Source organism: Cariama cristata, unplaced genomic scaffold (genome assembly GCF_000690535.1).
Source record: "Cariama cristata isolate BGI_N322 unplaced genomic scaffold, ASM69053v1 scaffold14812, whole genome shotgun sequence".
In the NCBI taxonomy this organism is placed as follows: Eukaryota; Metazoa; Chordata; class Aves; order Cariamiformes; family Cariamidae; genus Cariama; species Cariama cristata.
In genome coordinates, this window is record NW_009604559.1 from 1 (window position 1) to 22,647 (window position 22,647).

The window sequence follows — 22,647 nt, forward strand, 5'->3', positions numbered from 1 at the left end:
CCCCGTCCGGGGGGCCCGGGTGCCAGGGAGCCGTCCCCTTTTCTCTCGACTTTAAGGTCAGGTGAATAGTTTGTCAGCGGTTGCGGGGACCGGTGAAGCTAACTTTGCAGTCTGCTCGGTCCTCGTTATAAACGCAGCCTTAAAAGTGTCTTTAACTCACAGTAGAAGTTTCATTAGGAATATAAGCGTTTCTGCAGAAATGAACCACGTTGCTCTTGGCATAGCATAAAAGCATTGGGGCTTAAGTGCTTGGATTTTGAAAGGCTTTGATTAGTCCTGCGGACTATGTGCATCAGCACAATCTCCCTTTCCAAGGCTCTCATGAACCTCACAGCACGCTACGGAAAACATTTTTGGGAACATGCAGATCGCATGGACTTCCACTGCTTTGGTGCCTGTGGCACTTTCATTGCTGAGCAGCTGGCACTGAGGTTTCCCAGCTCCTGCCGACTCCCAGGGGTACGGAAAGGTGCCGGAGCATCATGCAGGGGGTGTGCAAGTTCCCTCTCGAAAACCCTGTCAGGAGGTAGCAGCAGTTCTCTGTAAGATGATGATATGGGTGCAACAGGTGCTCGAGTGGTTTCAGGCATGGGATAAACTTCTGTATGCTTACAGGGAAACATATTTGAATAGGTGTACTTTACTAAGAGTAAAGAATGTTAGTAGGTGCTAATAATGTAATATGAATATGTGAAATGTTTAGGATTATGAAGGCTTTGCCTCCTGTAAAATTTTGCAACATGTGAAGATTCAGATCACTTGAGTAGAACCGACAGAATGCACCAGTTCGTACCGGTTGTGAACTGGCGTATTATCTTTATAGTAAAATATGAAATATCCCCCTTTTTTTTTTGTACATGTTTTGTTTCTATTGAAAATATTGAATTAAATGGGATAAATTTGTTTTACTGTCTTTATATTTGAGTTGCTTTCTTCACTAAGTTCTGCTGTAGATGACTGTTATTCCTGAGTACTTGCGCTTATTCCAGAGAATTCATTTTCATTAGGAAAGTTGATCTGTTAGTCATTATTTAATTATGAAGTGTACTGATGAGCATGGCTGATAAGATTTGAGTTTTTGCAATAGCACAGCCTCTCCTACTGAGCTCGTAACAAATAGGTGTTCTAGTTTTCCTATGCTTGAGAGGCTTTTTCAGTCATCACTTCAGGTAATGCTCACTTGAGACTACTAGGGAACCTGTGACAGTCTTGGAAGGTGCCAAGTGCTCTCGTTTCCCAGAGGAATTGATGATACTGAGATTCTCAGATGCTCAGGTGACTACATGATCCTCCGTACGTAGCTTCCAGAAAGCAGCACAGAGTGAAAAATCACAGATGCTTTAAAAACAGCACTTTCGTCACTTCATGTGGAAGTTTTGGGCTTGATGGATGTGAAAAGAACTCGGCCAAATCCCCAATATTATTGAAGTTAAACCAAAAGTGACCTTCCCGTAAACTATCCCTAAACAAACTTCCTACCGAGAAGAATCATATAAACTCAATTACTAAAAAATAAACATGTTTGAAACCCTTCATATATCATTCTACAAACATAGTTGCTTTTCCAGATTGTTTCTGTGTAGTCTAATAAATTATGAGAAAAGACTACAGAGACTTTTTAGTGTGTCCAGTAACTTGTTTAAGCGTGGCTGGTTTAACCTGTGCTGTTTAAAGAGTGGCTTTTGGTAAGATTATGCATTTTAACTGGCCTTTTTTTTAATGCAGTGCATTCTTGTACATTAAAAAGAAAAAAGTCTCAGAAGATCCAGTGGAAGGTAGCTTGAGGGCTGTGGGCTCTGTATTCAGTAGAGGGAGATACTTCAGAGTGGACTAGGATTGACTGACAAAGCAAACCAATTTGACATGAACCATGTGGATGCATTAAGATGGATGTGATGCAAATACCTTGTCACTGTCAGCGATATCCATTTTTAAGAAAACCATTTTATATAATCCAGCTTGAAAAGGAACCAGGCTGAAGCTTACTAATTTTTTGCCTGGTCACGAAGCACTTGATAAAGTCTTGTAAAATCTTCTAGAAGCACAGGGAGACCCTTTGCTAAAGTCCATTGACATGGATGCACAGACATTATGCAAGTGGGATAACACACCTGTAAGGAAAAAATAAGAATAGAGATTTAACTTGGCTTTCATCAAGCATTGTGAGACCTGTTTAAAAGCTTCATTTTTGGGCTATTTTCTGTAAGTTGCTTTGCAATATACTAAAGGACAATTTGATACATGTGGAATAGTTGTATATGAATCTTAATTTCTATCTTCACTTTTTTTTTGGTGGCTGTATTATGGATAATAAAAAAGCAGTTAGCATCTTACTGGAGATTTAATTTCTCCAGGAGTCTCAGCCTGGGTATTGGAAAGTGCAGGCTGTTTTTTGAAAATCATAGTCGATCTTATAAAATTGTCTATAAAGGCTGTGCTGTTGGTATCTCAACAAGATTTAAGATGATAAAATTACATTCTTTGGAAAATGCTGTCTGAAATTAGGCTTAAAGCAGTCTTTGACCCCCAAATTGTGAGAAGAATGTAGGAGTGGCCAAGGATGGTATTGTTTTCTGTATTTTTTTTTGAGTTCCTCAGCCAGCTCACCTTCTGTGGGAGGTACAGTTTTTCACAATGAGAACACTCAGCCATTGGAATAATCTCCCCAGGGAAGGGGTGGATTCCCCAACATTGGACACTTTTAAGATTCGGCTGGACAGGATGTTAGGCCATCTTGTCTAGACCATGCTTTTGCCAAGAAAGGTTGGACCAGATGATCCTTGAGGTCCCTTCCAACTTGGTATTCTATGGTTCTGTGATACAGTCTATGCCTGTATTTCCATCCTTGTTTGTATAATCAATGGAGGTTTTATTTTCTCAGGAAAAATGGCATTACGTGACAACATTAATTGTACTACAACAAAGAACATGAACATTATGTTTTAATTTTAATGGTTAATACAAAAGTACAGACCAGTGTAAATCATCATAAATTGACTGGTACAGGTTAGAATAGCATCATGGCAATTTTGCGGTGCAATCTTGCAGCAATATTCAGGTTAGAATAACATCACTGCAGGCTTTGCAGTAATTTAGACCGTCTCCATTTGCTTCTTGTTTATTACTAATGATAGCATTGCCCTAATAATGTCATCATATTGGTATCCCGAACATTCATATGCTTTTCCTTAAGCTTTTTTTTTTTCTAGGGAATGGCCTTACACAATCATCTCTAACAGCTGCCTCTGACCTGTGATTCTAATTTCAAGTAAATGTATTACTTTTTACATTAAGTCTGGATGAGTTCCATTCAGCTATCTGGCCTTACACAATCGTCTCTAACAACTGCCTCTGACCTGTGATTCTCATTTCAAGTAAATGTATTACCTTTTAAATTAAGTCTGGATGAGTTCCATTCAGCTATTTTCTAACAGAAATTTCTCTATGTAAAAAAACTTTATTTTTGGAAATACCTGTTTGCATCTGAGATGATGCTGTTCTTTATCCGTTTGTAGCTAAACAGATCGAGTTCTGGGAAAAATGAGGAAAAGAAAGGCAATAAGGGAAATGGGAAAGCTGAATCTGTTTCTGAAGGTGGAAAGACAGCTGTGGTGTTTTCCTTGAAGAATGAAGTTGGTGGATTGGTGAAAGCTCTCCGACTCTTCCAGGTAAAGCTTACAAATCATTATGCTGACTGGACTGAAGAAGGCTACTGAGGTCAGGTTGTTTGTTGGTATAAATCTAATGGACCGTGGCGGAAGGAATATAGTGCAGTTACACTCTGCAGAATTGAGTATAAGTAACTTGAAATTTTATGGACCATTCAACAAAGCATTTTGGGCTTGTGAAGGGTTTTCTGGAATAAAGTTTAACAGTGAAGTTGATGATCACGCTATTCGCTGTAGATTTCCGACACGTATTTCTCAACACTGTAAATTAGATTTGGAGTTGTCTGTGCAGGCCACAGTGAAAGGAGGCACTTTCAGAGAGCAGTTCAGAATCTAAATTACATACAATCACGTAGTGGTGGCAGCCTTGCTGCAAGACAATGTTTACTCATGAAGTTAAATGCATCTGTAAGTGCTTGCAGGGTCAGGGCTTTATGCGTCTAACTGGAACGTAAATTGTGAAATATTGGTTCCCATATAGATCCCCATGCAATGGGTGGGTTTTGGTCAGACTACTGCTACTGCTTGTAGTCTGCTGGCCTTATTAATAAATTGTAGAGGGCTTGGAGGCATGTCTGAGGATAGTTAAAGCAGTATGATAAAAGTCTTAGGTTGTTCGGTCTGTGCAGTGCGGTGAACAGAAAGTTAGGAGGTGGCTTGGAGCCTACCTCTAAGGCCAGGCCATCAGAGGGTGCAAGTGTGTGAGCATGGGGCAATACCAGTCCTAACTCACAGGAGCTGGCCTTGGGACCAGATTCCCAAGGCTGATGTAGATACTTGGATTCCCCAGCCAAGGAAAAGGGGTGAGTTAGACCCACGGGAGGGAGGCTGCCAGGAAGCAAGGTGTTTGACAGAAAGAGGGGAAGCCTAAGTGAGCTGAGAGGAGTTGGAGAAAGAGTCCTGTTTTCAATGCAGCATCTCTCCAAGGGTTAAGTGTCTTAACTGCATCTCTGGCTTGAGTGGGTTCATACCTGAAATCTTGGATTTACACATCAACTCCCCCTTCTTGGGAATGGGCATATGACTCACAATGGGCTCTTAAAACATGGCTGGAAGATGTTGCAGAGATATCCCCCCCATTCACGTAGCCACTTAACAATTTGAGTACTGTGAGGGGGAGTGCAGGGCTTTGTTCTGTACTCAACCTAGGGCAGATCAGAGTGAATTTGTTAGGTGAGCGGGTTAGCTAAGGAGATATATCATATACATACCTTATGGAGCGTGGCAGTGAAAGAGTTACGTATGTATATCCAGAAGTGTGAAAGCAGAGACTGCTGGTTGGCTGTATCAGAGGGGGCCTTCATCTGAAGTGGACATTTATGTAAAATACAGCAGGAAGTACAGGCATGGAGTTCTCCCCATTTGGAACTCAAAAAAAGTTTTATTGGCTTCACTGAGTAAGTGAAAGGATGGTTGTGGAAAAGAACAGATAATTTTTGTCTGGCAAAAAAAGGGAAAATCAGAGTCTATAGAAGTATTGGCTGAAATCAGTCATCCAGTCCAAGCTCCTGCTTTGAAGCAAGGCTATCACAACGCTAGATCGGGCCAGCCAGAACACATTATGGTTATCTGTCGCTGTGTGACACCCTTGGCAGACCAGTAGTTGTGGGAGAGATACCCTGTAGGAAAGTTTTCATGCTAGAAGTATTTACACACTCACGTTTCTTGCATCGTTTAGTTTTGATGGGAACATTGTAACAGAGAATAAATTGAATTAGGTTTTAATTTTATTACAATTTTATTACTGTTAACACTTTGAGTTATTGATAATAAAGGTTGATAAAGAAAGATAGATGAGGGCTGACATACAGTGATCTGCACAAAAATATTTTCTTCATCATGTGTTCATAAGAGATACTGAAGTAGTACATGTTTAGTAGCATCTATTTAAAGAAGCACACTCAAATCTAGTTAAATTAACAATATTATTATGCACATTGTCTAATAAAATTGCATTAGAATTTCGTATTTATAGCAAACATAAATATAAAATTGCATTAGTGTTTTTTTTTATTTTTAAAAATTCCCATGTTATACTGTCCTCTGTAAGAGATTGTCTTGGTAGATAAAATTAAATCATTAGTTGATTTTCTTCATTAAATATAATAGTTTTATTTTTACTTTCACTATACAGATTTTTTTGTCATCAGTATTTAGTGAGTGTCACTAACTAGTTGTGTAAATACAAAGTGAATACTTTCAATGAAAACACCTTTTAATAACTGGTAAAAACTTTCTTGAGGAATATGCCATTGATATTGCCCTTCTAGCTGGTATGTCTGTATTTCATCCATTATTTCATCTTTCCACAGGAGAAACATGTGAGTATGGTTCATATTGAATCACGAAAATCGAAGAGAAGGAACTCAGAGGTGGAAATTTTTGTGGACTGCGACTGCAGTAAGAAAGAATTTAATGAACTAATCCAGCTGCTCAAGTTTCAAACTAATATTGTATCTCTCAATCCACCGGAAAACATCTGGACTGATGAAGAAGGCAAGGCTGGTTTTGTATCAGTTGGTTTAGACAGTGACAAATGTTTTGCGCAGGTATCTCTACCGTCTTATACTCCAGTACATTCAACTCACATTCTGTCTTCTACAGATCTCGACTGTGTCCCTTGGTTCCCCAGGAAGATATCTGAATTAGACAAATGCTCACAGAGAGTTTTGATGTATGGATCTGAGCTGGATGCAGATCACCCCGTAAGTGTAACACAAAATTGCCTTGTAGATAATGTGTTCAGTTTATTTGCCAGTCAAACAGAAAGTCTGTTGACTGCTGATTCCGAGTACTTTTTTGAGCATGTGGTTTTCAGAAGGTGGGGATTTAGTTTTCTTCAGTAGTTTCAGTGAATTAATTTTCCTTTTTTGTAGTAGGACACCCAAAAAGGAGGTCCTCTGGAAAACTTATCCACTGTTTAACAACTCTGTCCCCTTTTGTACTGCTTTCAGTTATTTATTTTTTTAATTAACTAGTTGATAGAAAGGTTTCAAACTCTGAAGAGTTTAGATCAGTGTGACCTTCGGTTCTGCCACAAGTAGCTCTTAGGTAAGAGTTGATACTAACCTAGGTGTCGGAGAGGAAAGAATTATGAAGGAAGACTTCCTTGGGTGCTGAGGAGGTAATTACAAAATAAAACAGAGCAACATGTTCCTGTTTCTGCCTGAATGCAGCAGATGGGAAGGTGTCTCACGTTGTTTCCTGACTTTGGTGACAAGAGACAAGCCTGTGTTTCACACAAGCTGTATCTGCAGTAGTGCCAAATGTTCAATGCGAAAGGTGGAAAAATAGATCTGTTATTCTTTTATTTCTTTTGGCTGATGTCCATAAATGCTTAACCTCTGAGTCTTCAGATGGCAGATGATTGCAGGCATTTGTGTTACAACGTTTTCACTTGTTATAAATCCAAGTTTCTACCTTTGGACCGCTTGGCTGAAAGATACTGCTGGTAGCTAGTTGTGTTCTTTTCTAAAATAGGCTGGATTAAACTAGTATTGTAGGAAACTTCCAGCTGAAAGGAAGTAGGCGATGAACTAAGATATCTGACCATAATAGTGTCTTGTTGTAGAATCAGATTAAACTCTGGCTGTAGGTGGTAGTCTAGTTTGATTTTTGTCACACACATTTTTGTTGGTATTGTCCAAGATGGTAAAAAATGACCCTAAAGGTTTTGTAAGTGACTGCAGAAAGATCACTTGGGTCTAGGGGACTTTCTAGTGATGCATCTGTATACGATGGTACTACAGTGCCTGTGTGGCCTCCTCCCTGGTGCCTGCCTTGGCTGAGGAGAGGCTGGTGCTCCTGATGGCCCTGGATTTGGGGCTTGCATCGGTGCAGAAAGGGCACTCAGACCACTGTCTTCTCTCCTGTCTGCTCCACAGCTCCAACAGCGGACGTGCTGTGGTGGGAGCTCAGGTAGAGACCCTCATGCCTGTGCACACCAGCAAACGGACATTGTCACGATGTCCCCTGACAGCCCCACTTCCCTGTCTCTGCTGTCGGCTGCCCACATATCAGCCATGATGGTCATCGTCACCTCATTTGGTTCACAGCCATCTCTGCCATGTGTGAGCCCTTCCCACACTGTGGGTCCACAGTTGGGGAGCGTGTTCCTGGATCCTAGTTTCTGCCATGTACTTCTTGATGGATGACAAACTAGGATTTACCTCACGTTTTCTCAGAATGGGAAAGTCTGTTGATTACCTTCAGCCATTAACAGCAATTTGGTTCAAACAGAGCCTGTAGTGGCAGCTCATTCTAGCCGTGAGTCGATGACTGTGACGGGCCATTTGATACTGTTTTATGTTCTGAGCTGGTGCCTTCATTAAATACTTGAGTGCTCTGCTGAAAATCTGCCTTCAGTTTTACAGACAATGAAAAAAGACATTTGCATTATATGAATATATATTTTACACTTGGGGAAACTCTTATAAACATAATTTACACACCATTTGTTAGCCTATGCAGCATGCTGGGTATTAGAGATGGGGGGAAAAAACCTGTAAAATCTGTGACTGGCCTTTCAAAGGCCACTTCTGGTGCCTGCCCTGTTCCTTAGTGGTGGTGTGTAGGTGGCAGAGGACCAAGGAGAATTACCCTATTGCGGAACCAGTATAGCACCACATCGACAGCATAGCCCTAAACCACTCCATACTGGCTAATGGTTTCAGTCTCAGTTTCACTACTGGTGACAGGCTTTTAAATCCCCTGTGCTGTCTTCCATCACTTTTCAGCTCTTGAATCGTCTGCAGCTGAGTAACTCAACGCTTATGTCAAAAGGTATTAAGCAGACAAGGAGGCTGCCCCAGATTACAGCCGCTTTTTGCCAGTCAAAAAGCTTTTCTGCGTAGGAGTGGAGACTTGAAGATTTTCTGCAGTCCTCTGACATCCTCCCTTACTCTGCCCCAGCAGCACAGCTTTGGTTATGGGGCAGTAAAATGACTTCTGAATTTTCTGGGAGCTCATACAAATATTTCAAATCGAATGATGTTATTTTTTTTCATTCCCTTCAGTGATTTGTGTTTGTGTATGTGAGCAGTAAGGAAAACATGCATTTTACTTTTCAGCTCTGACTAGGGGAAACTTAAATGCACTTTCTGGGCTACTAACTGGGGGACTTAGATAACTCTTTACCCTTTTTCATCTTCAAGAGGTTGGCAGTTCTGCCAAAAATAGATAACTCTTTTTGTCGTCCAAAACCTGAAGTGTCTATGTATTTTATAGGTATAGAAGAGATTCAAATTTCTGATTGGAGCAATATGTGTATTAGCTGCTGGAGGCTGCTGGTTCAGTCCCTAATGTGTTGGTTAAGCTGGCAACTGCTGAAATAGCGTCTTCAAAATGAGTTGCTTATGAACTCTGGGCACTGGATTCTTCTAGTGAAGAAAGGTGTATTAAGGATAGGTAAATTATTCTGCTTTGCACCTGTGTGTAGATCTCCATTCAGATTAAGGAAAACCTGAGTGAGATGGAATGGCAAGGAAGAAGTTCCCCTTTTTCAACATCTTGGTTGAATGTCTGTACCTATGCACAAATCTGTCTTGAAAAAACTCCTGTGGGACTTTGGTGGGGGGAAAAAGTGAAGAAATCCTTATCTTCTCTTGCAGTCCAGTAGATAGTGTTAATCAAAATACAATATAATTAGGTACTAAATAAACACTTTAATGATTTATTTTACAATTCTTACAGCTAATTTTCTGTCCTTATTGTAAATTACTCTCTTCTTCCTTGCTTAAGGGATTTAAAGACAATGTCTATCGACAGAGAAGAAAGTACTTTGTGGATGTTGCCATGAGCTATAAATAGTAAGTACTGGCATAATTCTTCCCTGTGCTGCTGACTAGTTAGAATTCATGCTCTACTTAATTCTGTAGGATGAAGTTTAACAGTAGACAAAGTCATCCTTTAAACTTTGACTAGTTTAGTGTAGGCTATAAATGACAAACCTGATGCTTGAAATCCCGTTACATTTTCGATACAGGTACAGGCAAGTAAAGCATTTGAGAGGTAAGCACTGTCTCTTCAGTGTTTTATTCATAGCTCCTTAAATTTAAGAAACTCTTTTACAAATGCTTGTGTATCTTAATGACAAACTGATGCACTGCTGAATCGCACGTATCTAGCATACCTAGGTAGCTGGACGAGCTCACTAAAAACTGAAATTAGAATTTCCTTTTCACGTACTTACTATACTGGACACTGCAAAATGCCATTTATCAGTTTTGCCAACACAGCTCTAAATTTCTCAGAATTCAGTCAGTGAATTTCTCTGTAGTTAGTGGAGCTGGTACACTGCATATGTTTTCTCATCTTGATTTTTCTGCCTTCCCCCAAAAACCGCCTTCTCAAGTTAGTATTTTCAATTTGCTACCGTCCCTGGAAGTTAGGAAACTTTCTGTGCTACCTACAAATACCTACTGTGTTGCAATTTTCTTGTCACAGAAGCATTCAAGTAATTCTAATCATATTCTAGGTTTTATTTGCAACAGGCCTAAGCCCTATTCTCAAGGGAAAGAACATACTAATTTGATGTTCTTTTCCATTTTACCACACTTCTTCAGGTGTTTCATTTTTCTCCTTTGAGATTTCTACCTACGTTGTTTAAAGAATAAAAAACACAACAATTTTCTCTCCCTTTGCAGAAGGCACATCCTGTCAGGAAGCAATTCAAAAATGGATTTTTGAAGGTTTTTCAGTTCTGATTTTTTGTTTTTATTGTAAGACTAGTACATGGGCTGCAGAAGGCTGAGGGGACAGGAAGATTAACTCTGCTTTGTGTCCATGTAATCCCGATTGTATTTCTCCTTTCCTTTTGTCCCATTCCTGCCATTAAGCTATTACCATTCTAATAAATGCGTAAGTGGTAGTGTTGGTTCCCCTTTTTTCTCCCTGCGGTGGCAGTTGTTTAACTGGGTGCTCATGACATCCACCCAGCACACGGAGCTGCTGCCTTCTAGGGACGGGGTGCTGGTTGGTAGAGAAGCTCCCTAGGCTGACCAGGTAAGTCCTAAGTGTAGCCAGCTTTCACATGTAAATTGAGACAGGTTTTTTTGTTTGTTTGCTCGTTTACAACTGATGGATTTATTATCTTTTTTTCAGTCTAATGCTTGCAGTAAAGTTAGTGCTGCTTGCCTAGCATTTATTGCAGTGTGCAGTGTCAGGCAGGTATCTGTGGATGAGGGCAGGCTGTGTGTGCTGCTGGAGCTCTTTCAGTAAGTCAGATAGTTCTCCATTTACCCATGATGGTAGCAGTAGTGCCATGCATTTCACTGCTGCTGAGTTGCTGGAAATATCTTCCTGACTTCTCCCTCTCAGCGGCCTATATACTGGAAAGATCATGCAGCTGACTCACTAAGCAGTGGCTGGTCTTCTACAAAGGTGTTTGTTTTTTTTTTTTTTTTTCCCTGAAACCAGTCAGAAATGTCTTTTCACAAAAATCACGTAGAGTGATCCTGCATATTCCCAGGAAAACAGATAAAGGAGAGGAAAAAATCTTTACCTTCTTTAGATTTTGAAGGCTCAAGAACCATTTCTGCAGGCACATTACAAAGATCAAACAACCCAAACCAGAGGTTATTTGGGGGCCAGATCTTGTACTTCAGCAAAACTGCTCAGAAGAACTCCTTCATCCCATTGATCTTTTCAAACGTTTAAAAGATTTCAAACTCTTCCTTTTATTGTGAGCAGAGGGAAAACAAGATGCTTCAAATATTTTTAGCCAGGGACCACAAAATGACTGGGAGGCCAGTGCTTAGGGCAGTTACCTAAGATGTGGCAAAATCTTGTTCATACTCCTCAGGTCTCCTGCAGTGGTTATCTTAACCCCAAAGATGTGCCATATCTGCTGGGCTATACAGTCGGTCTGCCTCCAGCTATGCCTGCAGAGACAGCCCAGGGAGACGTTTACCCTCGGCATCCTGCAGCTCAGCCGAAGCCATGCTGAGGAAAGGCAGATCAGCTCAGGGGGGTCTCTGTGCTGCTACAGCTACGCTCTTTCTGCTACCCATGCTGGGCAGCTCAGAATTAATATAGGTGTCTTGACACTGCATTGCAGTCTCATCACACTCTCTTCTGTGGTCTAATGGGTATTTACTTATTTATACAAAAAGAACAGCTCTGTTGTAAGGATTGCTTACCTTAGGGATAAATTCAGAGCATTGTCTTGAACCTCTCAGTGTCTTCCAGGTAAGTGACCTTCCTAATCAGTTACTGATGCTTGGTCGGATTCTACTTTTCATTTTCCAGTGTAAAAAAAAGAACAGAAAACAAGCCACACTTGTTTCCTTAAAAAATAACAAAGAGATTTGGCTGCAAAGAATTGGCTCTATGAAAAAATTGTTGAGTTGAAAATCTCAGATCAGCATTTCCTTTATGAATTGCTGCTGTTCTATAGTGGTAGATGCTTTGCTTTGCTTGAACATAAAGAGGCCTCTGTAGTAGACAGAGAGAGAGAAAAACACTAAGAAGTGAGCTTAGAGGAGCAGATATTTGCCGGTGCTGGGTGTTGAAGGGAAAGACATGTTAATAGAGCACAGCATGAAGATCAGCTGTATGAAATAAATGGACCAAAAAAAATTATTCCTCCCTCCTTCACTTAGCTTATATCCTAAAGATAGTGAAAATGTGTTAATCTTGATAATTAGTCCTTTGAGATTGATCAGGGATTGAAAAAGTGTTGAGAAGATTAAATCTGGAGGAAAAATATGGTGTTTAAGAGGGAATTCATAATATGAGTTGATAGCTCATGACCATGGCAAAATGGAAAGACCTTATTTTAATAAGGGGAAATAAAAATTCAGGATAGGTTAGCTTGTAGAGTCATCTTACTCCGCCACAAGAAAACTGGCTATGCAGGCTGGCCATTTCTGTGATTTATTGACATGTTTCAGCGCAAGGTGGGTCTTGCTTGCTGAAATAAGAGGGTGAGAAAAATGAGATTTGCAGAGCTGAGTGAGAAGGGCATAGGTCCTCCCGCAAGTCTAGCTGCCTTGATCCTCTCAGTAAAGAACGCAATATCATGATCAGCTGGAAATAAGATCAGCTCTCCTAGGCATAGATCCTATTAAGGAATTAATGTTCAGTGAACCTTACTTCAGTACTAATGAATTAATTGAAACAATAACTAAGTTATAAACCTTTTAGTGATCAGTGAACAAGCTTCACATCATTGATTATGTTTATACCTCTCTGGTGACAGGCTAAATAGTAACCTGAGTTTTTCCACTGATGCACACATTTCTTCCTCTTTGCCAGGCCAGTGCTGGCCCGTACTGGCAGTATCCGTAGTACAGGTCAGGTGTAAGGAAAAGGGACGAGGCTACTGCATGGTATTCTGGCAACCCTCGGTGGATGGAGTAAGCAACTTGCTTGTATCTGTCATGTACAGTACTATCTAGAATAGCTGTGGTATGCTTTCCATGAGCTGGCAGGCAGCTTAAGGCTGATAAAGTGTAAACGTGAAGACAGATACTGGACCTGAAGGACTGACTCCTAGCGCAGAATGGGCATGGACTGAGTGCAGCTTCTGTTGATGGGAAATGCTTCACTAAATGTGTTGCAATTCTTGTTGTGTCTGCAAGAGTGGCTGAAGGGGAACTAGAGGATGTACTGGATGTTCGGGGAGTCTTTAGCAAGTATGAGTACCTCATACCAAGCAGCTTTTGACTGACAGATAACTGCCGTGGATCAAAATCCTTTGATATAGTAAAGGCAAGGGGATTAAATGGTAAGTTTTCAGTAAAGATGAGAGGACAGCCACAATGAATGTAGGGCAGATGATCCTCTTCTGCATGTAGGGGCTGCATAGCAGCAATCGCTCGTGACAAGAGGGGCTCATTCCTTGTTACCTCATATTGTGGAGCCAGGATTATGAACCAGGCAACAGTGGAGGTGGGGAGCCAGCCCCTAGCAAAAGCCCAGCACTTCATTTCTCCTGCTGCAGTGGGATTCCCCATGCCCCATATGCCCATTCTGCTGGTGTCTGCGGTACTGGGGAAACTGCAGCACTGGGCTGGGAGCGCCCACGTTGCCAGCTCTGTGGCAGGGGAGTTGAGGATAGGGACTGATGGGATGGAGGAGGATCCTGTGAATCCCTTTGACAGTCTTTTTTACAGTGCAGGAAAATAGGATACCTGAGGAGAAGGCAGATTGCACAGATTGCATACTGGAGATTGTGAACATTAAATCCAGAGAAAGATTATGAAGTTTCTAGGGGGAATTAATGATGTGAGATGATGGCTCATGACCATGGCATGGGAAATTCCGTACAGCTAAATACAAGGCAGTGCAAATTGGAAGGAGCCCTTCACACTCTTCACACTGTCAGTCAGTTTTGAATTAGCTGTAACCACTCAAGGCAAAGCTTGGATGTCAGAGGCAGATTAGTGAGTACCCTGGAAGGCTCCTGCTTTGCAATTTCTGTACATCTGTGTAAGGGGGAGGAGGCAGAGGAATGGTGCAGAAGAAGAAGAAAAAAAGGTGGAGATGATGTATTTAGAGGCTTAGTTTCACCTGGGGTAGGCTGTTGGCTCTGAGGTGAGCTTCCTCATGATGTAGTCTTGTGTGAATTTGGGGTTCCAAACATATCTGCACATGTGAGCAACAGTCTAAACAATAAATATCTGTATTTTAATTGGATCCACACATTTCTAAGCATCTATGTAATTGCCTAGTCTTCACTTTGTAAAATGCTAGGTAACGATGCTGTGTGAATATTATGCATTTTAAAGAATGCATAGAGCATGCAATCTGCTGGTGGTGTTATGGAATCGACAAGTTAGCAATGAGATTATTTCTTAATCTTTCTGCATATCATAGCAGAAAGATGGATTTCTTACATGCTGTGTTGCTATACCAGAGTTAATATTTCTTTGTTTATTGCCACTAATGCCTTTGCAAGTGGTTAGCTGAAGATCTTGATTAAGAAGAAAGATAGTTCTTAATAAATGATTGTAATATGTACCACATAACATCAAGAAGTAATTCTAAGAAAAAAGCATCTGGCTGTCATTTTGAAATAATTTTTAATAGTTTTAATAGTCTCTATCTGCCTTTATTTAAATAATACTTCTCATAGAAATTCTGCCATCCACAATCTGTCTAGAATCTGATTGTATTCAAATGTATTTTGTATTATTTTATTTTTTACAGTGGTCAACCCATTCCCAGAGTGGAGTACACAGCTGAAGAAATTAAAACATGGGGAGTGGTATTTAGGGAACTCAGTAAACTCTATCCCACCCATGCTTGTCGTGAATATTTAAAAAACTTCCCTCTGCTGACCAAGTACTGTGGATACAGAGAGGATAATGTACCTCAGTTGGAAGATGTTTCTATTTTTCTTAAAGGTAAGATTCATATTTGGTTTGTCAATAGATACGGTTTCGTGAAAACACTCTTTTTTGTTACTGTGAAATACAAAGCACATTGAAAAGACTCCCAGCATCATCAGTGGACTTCCGTTTAGCCTGAAGTGTCACTCTGTTTTTGACATTCTCCATGGCAGGGAGTTTGTTGAGTCAAGACAGTTTTATATATGTATTTGCAGCTATGAAGTTGAGAGGAATTAAACAGCTGAACTTGTATCACACGATGTTACCTTGCACAAGGAGAAAAGTCCTTCAGTACAATGAAAAGAAGGAAGAGAGTCCTCTGCTCTTTGCCAGAGGGTGGGATAACTGCAGAGGGCATCCCCCAGACCTGGGCAGGTAAAAGAGGGAATAAAATGGCAAGATAACTGCATTTAAAGAGGAGAGCACGTTTGGCACATTGTTGAGCAGCCTGATGAATATGAGACTTTCCTGACTGCTCAAGACCTCATGAAGCTAGTCATTATATTTGTATGTTGAAAAAAATCAATAGGACTCCATAGGTCATCTGGTACTTCTCTTTCATGTTATTTTTTAAGGGATCAGTATATTACATATTTAAGTTTGAAAATACCCTTATTTTTCATCTGTAATGGAAATGTATCCCATATGAAGGAAGTGGCAGACATGAACCTGCTGTTTTTCACTCTAGAGGAAAAGCCACCAAAGAGTTTATTTAAGCTTTTCATTTCTCCGCAAGGGTCCCTTCAGATACATGTGCTTGTTCCTTAATCCTCTTGCTCAGGAGCTTCAGGAGCTCAGGAACTAAAATATTACAAAGACAAGTGTTTGGAAAAAAATGTTACGTGCTGTCAAGTGTTACGAGAGAATTAGCAAAGTGTTTTGTCCCAAATATGTATGGAAAATCTTTAACTAAGAGAAATACAAAATTTGTAATGAAAGGCTTACTTTCCCCAGTCCCTGCTTCATCTGTAACTCTTGTTTGTGAACACCTGCGTTTACTAATAACTGACTCATCAGTCTTTGAATTTGGTTATGTCCTTCTGGGTCTGTCATACATTGTATTATGGTCTCTAAGGAATGATGCCAAAGTGTACAGGTTCTTTCTCACTAACTAGAAACTCAAAACCTCACACTTCTTTCAGAAATATGTTTTCAGCAGACTAAATACAGCAATAGTAGTGTCTGTTGAAGAAAAACTTGGAACATTCTCCTATAAACACTTGGAAAGAGTAAAGAATGAATTTGGGGGAGAAATGTACTTTTCGGAGTCACTGAGTTTGAAATTATTCCCCAGTGGGACTAATCTGACAAAGGAACACTTTGTTACATATTTAAATGAGGATCTCAACTGTGAAAGTCAGTATTTTACTGTCACAAGCAATATTTTATCTATAGAAATAAGGACCGATTTGATTTAATCCTATTCTGTTCTGTTAGTTTTTAATGTATTTTACAGAAATCATCTTCTGTTTTGGAAACTTCTCTCCTGTTTGGTACCAGACATAAAAATCAGATACTCTGTGTTGAGAACATCAGTTATACAGTACCTTACCATCTTTTGTAGACAAAGGTGTTCAAACCAGCTTTGAAATACCTCCGGATGTTTTCATGAAACATATGCTAGCAATGCAAAATAGTTCTTGTACATAATAGGTGAAAATTAGGTGTGGTGATCTTCAGCCATGATTCTCTGTGTCCTGCTTCTGGTAGAATAATTAAACACAGATCATTACCTGTCCTCAGAAACTGATAGAGTGATATATATAATATGGTCTTTTATTATCTCCTTCACTTCAGAAAGGTCTGGCTTCACAGTGAGACCAGTTGCTGGATACCTGTCTCCCCGAGATTTTTTAGCTGGCTTAGCATATAGAGTTTTTCACTGTACTCAGTACATACGACATGGCTCAGATCCTCTCTACACACCGGAACCGTAAGTTGCTGCATTTGCTTTAGTGCTGAAAAAATATGCTCGCTAGATTCTTGAAAGACCCAATTGAATTTGCAAAGATTGAAAAGAGGAACCTTCCTACAAATGTAAAAATCTGCTTATACTGTTGATGGCAAAACCTTTCACGTTGGTGACCCAGAATTTATTTCAAAGGCTTCTTTTGGACTTTTTACAAGGGTCTTAAATAACTGAGTTAGTTATATGGTGGGTTAGAAATTTCTGTCTGGGTTATGTTTCAGTGGAAAATGGAGTTTTCAACTAAACATTTTGAAAAAGTGTCTAAAATTTTATTTTCTGTTGGACAACTAAGGAGAGAAGTTGGGAAAAAAGCCCTGAATCCCCTGAAAAAAATTGCTTTTAGAATTAGAATTTGGTCCTCTCGTGTCCCCATTTATCTTTTTTGGGCCAGACTCCACAGCTGAGCTTCATTTCTCTCCTGTAACACAACGCAAGCAAGTCATGAGGCACTATTCTCTCACCCAGAGAGGATATTAGATATAAAGCCTGTTACAGGAAACATGATAGAAATAAGAGATGCTTTAATTATGACTTTCATGGGACAGCATTGTAGCTTTTCCAAAACAGAATACTGCGAGTTTGGATGAAATATTTTGGCATTTGGTCTCTTGATGAAAAGTGGGGGAAAAAAAAGATCGAAGCGATTGTAGTTCTTGTCTTGTATTATATATGGTGTGCTCTGTGCAGTAATAACAGAACAATACATGTCAGTTAGATAATATGGAGGTAGTTTTACCAAAGGCGTCCGCTGATCTTGTAACCACAGAAATGACATTTTCGCAGTGAATCAGTCATCAGGCGGTTAGCATGAAATTGTGGCTGTTGTTTAGTTCGCTTGGACTATTTGAGTGTATTTTATTTTTGCCAAAATTTACACAAAGTGTTCATACATATATATTCAGCTCCAGTCCTGCAAACATTTGGACCTACGCCTGACTTTGATTTCATGAATAGGCTGCCAAAACCATGGAGTAATATTTTTGGATATAAAAGGATTAATGGAACCGCATATTAAGCTGTATCTAAAAATGCTCCGACATTATTCTGGCAAGAGTCACCAGATGGTGCTGTTATACACTCATCTGCTTCCTCTTTTCCTCTGCATGTGAACTTGGCAAAGTATTTGCTGAAATGCTACGTGTGCGTGTTTCTTTTAGGAAAGAGGTGGTAATCCCTGAGGGAATTCGCTCACTTCTGTAACCTCTGTAATTAGAACTTTCATCTCTTAAATTTCTAGGCAAATTGCTCCAGTGTAAAATCCTGAAAGAAGGGCTTGGATATATGATGCTGGACCTCTTCTGGTCTATCTGAAAATAACTGTTGGTATTTCAAAAAAAGAAATTACACTTAGGAAGTAGCACGTTTTGCACCAATGATTTCCTCTCCTGTGGGAAGCCAGTGTGTCAGATTGCAGCACCTGCCAATGTTCAGCAAAAGAATGATTACATTTATTAACTTAATACAAACTAGAAGAACGTTTTCATCTATTGATAGGGGATTTAGGTACATAACTCCAACAGGAACAAAGGAAGGAACATCTTCCAGGACCAAAGGAAGGAACGTCTTCCAGGAAACAAAATTAAGTGCATCTGTGCTTTTGCTGATTTTCTCTGGTTCATTGATTTGTATATTTGAGACACCTGTAGTTTTCAGGATGCTGCTTACATTCAGAATTATGCAGTGGATCATAGCTGATCCTTAGTAGTAATGGCAACTACTTTTTTTGTAACATTTCTGGTCATAGTGTCTGGAAAGTCACTATGTAGCAATAATAGTTCAGTTAGAATGGAGACTTTTATTACTTATTTGGGCTGAACGTATAAAAATCCAGGTTATGGTCTTAACACCTCTAGATATGACTAACAGAGGAATTAAGTTGTCATTTTCTAATGATGTTACTCTCTTCTTGCAGATCTACTTGTTCACACAAATTAAATAATATGTACTATCTGGAAAAAGGTACCATAGGAAAATTCTGAAAATCCCTCCTCCAATGTGTTTGATTTTTTTCATAGCATAGAGCATATAGTAACTGTTACCAGAAACGTAGAGTGAAATCCTGGCTTTTTCTGAAATCGATGGCAAAACTAAATTGACTTAACTGGGGACAGCTCTTCATCTTCCGCAGTAGCTACAATGCCCTGAGATCTGCTGGTTGATATATGGGGCCATAATGAGGTTTACTGCAGGTCCCTGGCTTGGTGAATGTTGCATTTCAATGATATAAACCTGGTAAAAAGACTCCCTTTGACTTCAGTGGGCTTTTCATCAGATTTAACTCTCAGGCTATAGTGCTAGATACAAATTAGAGAGTTCATTTGGTTTGATCTGTATCACTACTATATGCATTTTAAAACATTTCTTCCTGAGTTTCATTATGTTTCTACTACATTCACAGAGCTATATAGATTTCCTCTGCTCTGCTAACTAATTTACTCCAAGAAAAATCTTGTGCTGTGAAAAGTGCATTACAAAAATCTTATTTTCTCTGAGCAATGTGTGTGAATAAATTAAAGGAACTTAATTATTTTTCTGAATAAAACAAAACAAAAGAATCAAGCCTTGGTAGTTAAGTGAAGAATTATATCGTTTAAACTATCTATAAAGGACCAGACTGGCAGGGAAATCTAAGAGACTCCAATGACAATTCCAGATGCTCGTTCATGGTTCTACCTGGAAGATTTTGTGATTTTTCATTTTTGGGGCTTCTTTTTTTGTTCATATGCTTTTTGTTTCAAGCTCCCCTCTTTATAACTGCATGTTCAAAGTACTCCTTTGCATAGTTTTAATGGAAGAATCTACAAGCTAAAAGCATGAGAGAAATACCTTCTGCCTCCTCATCCTCCTCCCCTTGCCAGGAGAGACAAGTTAATGGGGCTAGGCTTTGTCTGTTCTCATTTTGTCTGCAAGGGTGGAAGTGACACAGAGAGCCTGCGTCCCAGTGCAGAGCTAGGAATAACACGTCTTTGCCTGGTTGTTGCTGGGAGTTGTGGCTTCGGCACGGGAAAATAGAGATGCAGACACTCGCTGAGGTACCAATAGTCATGATGCTCCTGTAGAAGGCTGCCTGGAGACAAACGTGCTTACCTGAAGCCAGGAACTTGAAGCCAATCCCACTATATCTTCTTTGCTCTTGTTATTTGAACTACTGATATAAGTTAAATATATCTGGACTGATGCAGTGCAGTGTAGGTGAAGTGCTCAGCAACCAGCGTTGGTTTCTTCAGTGAAGATGCAGATTGGAGTTAGAGCTCTGGAATTCCAGAAAATGGGCTTTGTGGCCCATTTCTGTGTTGGAAGGTGATGGTTGGATGAGTCAGGTTCCTCCAGTGAATTGTTCGGTACTGAGAATTCTCTGGGTATATCTATCAGCCTGCAAACGCCATTTCCCTACTGTCCTTTGTATCATTAGTGAGCTAAATCTTGCAGGAGATGACAGAAGAAATTGTTGTGACTGGAACTGAATTAATTAAAGAAGGGTCATTAACCTTTGTTGATTATCCACTCAAGTGATGCAAACCAGCTCCTGAACAAAGAGTTGGATACCGTACAAAGCCAGCCAATTTTTCAAGTCTGAGCTCCAGTGAGGAAAGGAGTACTGTCTAAGCTGTGGGTCTGTGGTAGGGAACTTTGATCATCTCGCAAGACTCAGAGCATCACCAAAGGGATGTGGAGATCATAAAAGAGAAACCTTCTTACCAGCCACTTTTGAAGAAATCAGGAATTTCCCAGCCTCTGAAAGTACACGCAGTGATGTAGAAACGAGAGAAGAAAGATCTCACTTTCAGGAGGAAAGGCAAGCTTTACTAGGCAGTGGAAAACAAATGCAAACAATTTTCCTTATGATGTCTGATACTGTTCCTGGCTAGCTGTACATATCAAACATGTTTCATGGGTATTGACTGAAGATATTGGCGCACAGTAAATTTGAGCACTCGACCTATATTGCTACAACTGAAATCTCTGGCAGCATCCGTGGACCATATTTGTTTTATCGTGTCAGGCACAAGAGTATCTGCTTACCTCCCCCTGCTTCTTTGGGAAATACGTATGTCTAGGAAGGAAGAGAAATGAGATTTGGTAATTCGTCTGTGCTGTTGAATGAATTACTCGTATATGAAACTGGCTCGAACTTGTCATGCACAACTTCAGAGCCGTGCTTGTCTCACCAAAGAGTGTGAATGTAACATCAGCAAATGTTGCTGAGCATCTGTCAGTGAGGCCATCTGGGCTGAGAAGAGGGACATATATGTAACCCTCTACCACTGGAACTGTATTTGATAAACTTTTGGTGAAGAGAACTAGGAATGCAAAAAATGCTGACCTTCGTTTGCATGTGCTCAGGAAGTACTATCTACTACTATCTACCTAGACACAGTTGGTGCAGGCTTCTTGGTGAAGACTACTGAGTAAGGAGACTTTATATAGGGGGTTGTTTTTCTGTTCATGATTTATCTGAAGTGTCAGGTTCTGTGTCTTTTCAAACAAAAATAGTTTATAAAAGACAAATTGGATGATTTTGGATAGAAGGCAGAAAACTTGATGTTTTCTCTCTGCCTTTAAAACATTTGTTTACAGCTTAGGGGAAAAAAAAAAAAGAGAAATGTCTTTGAAGAGACAAAAGCAAAGGAAATGTCAGATCCGATTTTTAAAGTGAACTTTACTACTAAGTCCATTATTTTCTGTGAACAAATGCACCAAAACTTTCAGAATTGTTTGAGAGCTTTTGTAGATGATGCATGTGCACTTTTGTTAGGTTGGTTAGCGGTTTTTTGTACACTTAGGTCTGCACTTTGTCATGACTAATAATGCACTTAACAGGTGTGGACAGCAGTTCTTTCCAAAATGATTCGGGTTCTCTGCCTTTTCTGAAGTCTGCTTGGCGTAACAAAAGTGCCCAGTAATTGCAGTAGGAACTCAGGACTAAATGAGAAATTAAGCACACAGAAACGTCTGTAAATATTGCCCTGAATTTCTAGTGGCAAGTGGCAAAATGTTTTGTTGCGGAGCTGTACCTAGGTGCAAAAAGGGGAATGGAGAAGAGAAAGAGGGAATGTGTTGTGTTGGATTTTGGAGAGAAATGCTGAAAACTGTACTTGTGAGACATCTGGCTTTCCTTTGGGCAGTTCGTCTTCATGGTACTAAGCCTGGAAGACAGCAGTGATCAAGGCCTTGCCACTCAATCTGGAAGTGGTGAGGAAACCACGGCATAGGTGGGCTTAAAAGACATATAACCCATTTAATAGAAGCAAACGTGTGTGTTTCTACAGAACCATATGCAGGGAAGAGCTACTACGCTGTAAAAAACATGTTTCATGGTAAGACTTTTAAAGTAGATGTCAGACCCTTGTAAAATGGCTTATGTTACATGAATTATGGAATAATTACGGCATTCATTTCTGTAATGATTCTCTTTTCGTTTCCATTCCCTTAGGGATACGTGCCATGAACTCTTGGGACACGTGCCTCTACTTGCTGATCCCAAGTTTGCACAGTTTTCACAAGAGATAGGACTTGCTTCACTGGGAGCATCTGATGAAGATGTTCAGAAATTAGCCACCGTGAGTCAAAATCTTTTTGTGGCATGCTCTCTCATCTGTCCTCCTCTTTGGTTGATGAAGTGACGTGCATTGTCTTATTAGAGCTGACTGCATTTTCAGGTTGCAGATGACTATGA

General features: G+C 40.0%; 1 protein-coding gene across 1 annotated transcript in view; it reads left to right on the plus strand.

The window, feature by feature from the left end:
- Nucleotides 1–285: 285 nt before the first annotated feature.
- The window catches only part of TPH2 (tryptophan hydroxylase 2), a 50,905-nt gene continuing 28,543 nt past the window's right edge, over nucleotides 286–22,647 (plus strand). The window contains exons 1-8 of the mRNA XM_009695677.1: nucleotides 286–459; nucleotides 3,516–3,668; nucleotides 5,981–6,164; nucleotides 6,273–6,373; nucleotides 9,408–9,475; nucleotides 14,820–15,016; nucleotides 16,799–16,934; nucleotides 22,405–22,531. Of these exons, the coding sequence (XP_009693979.1) occupies nucleotides 286–459; nucleotides 3,516–3,668; nucleotides 5,981–6,164; nucleotides 6,273–6,373; nucleotides 9,408–9,475; nucleotides 14,820–15,016; nucleotides 16,799–16,934; nucleotides 22,405–22,531 (1,140 nt within the window). The remainder of the gene's footprint in view (nucleotides 460–3,515; nucleotides 3,669–5,980; nucleotides 6,165–6,272; nucleotides 6,374–9,407; nucleotides 9,476–14,819; nucleotides 15,017–16,798; nucleotides 16,935–22,404; nucleotides 22,532–22,647) is intronic.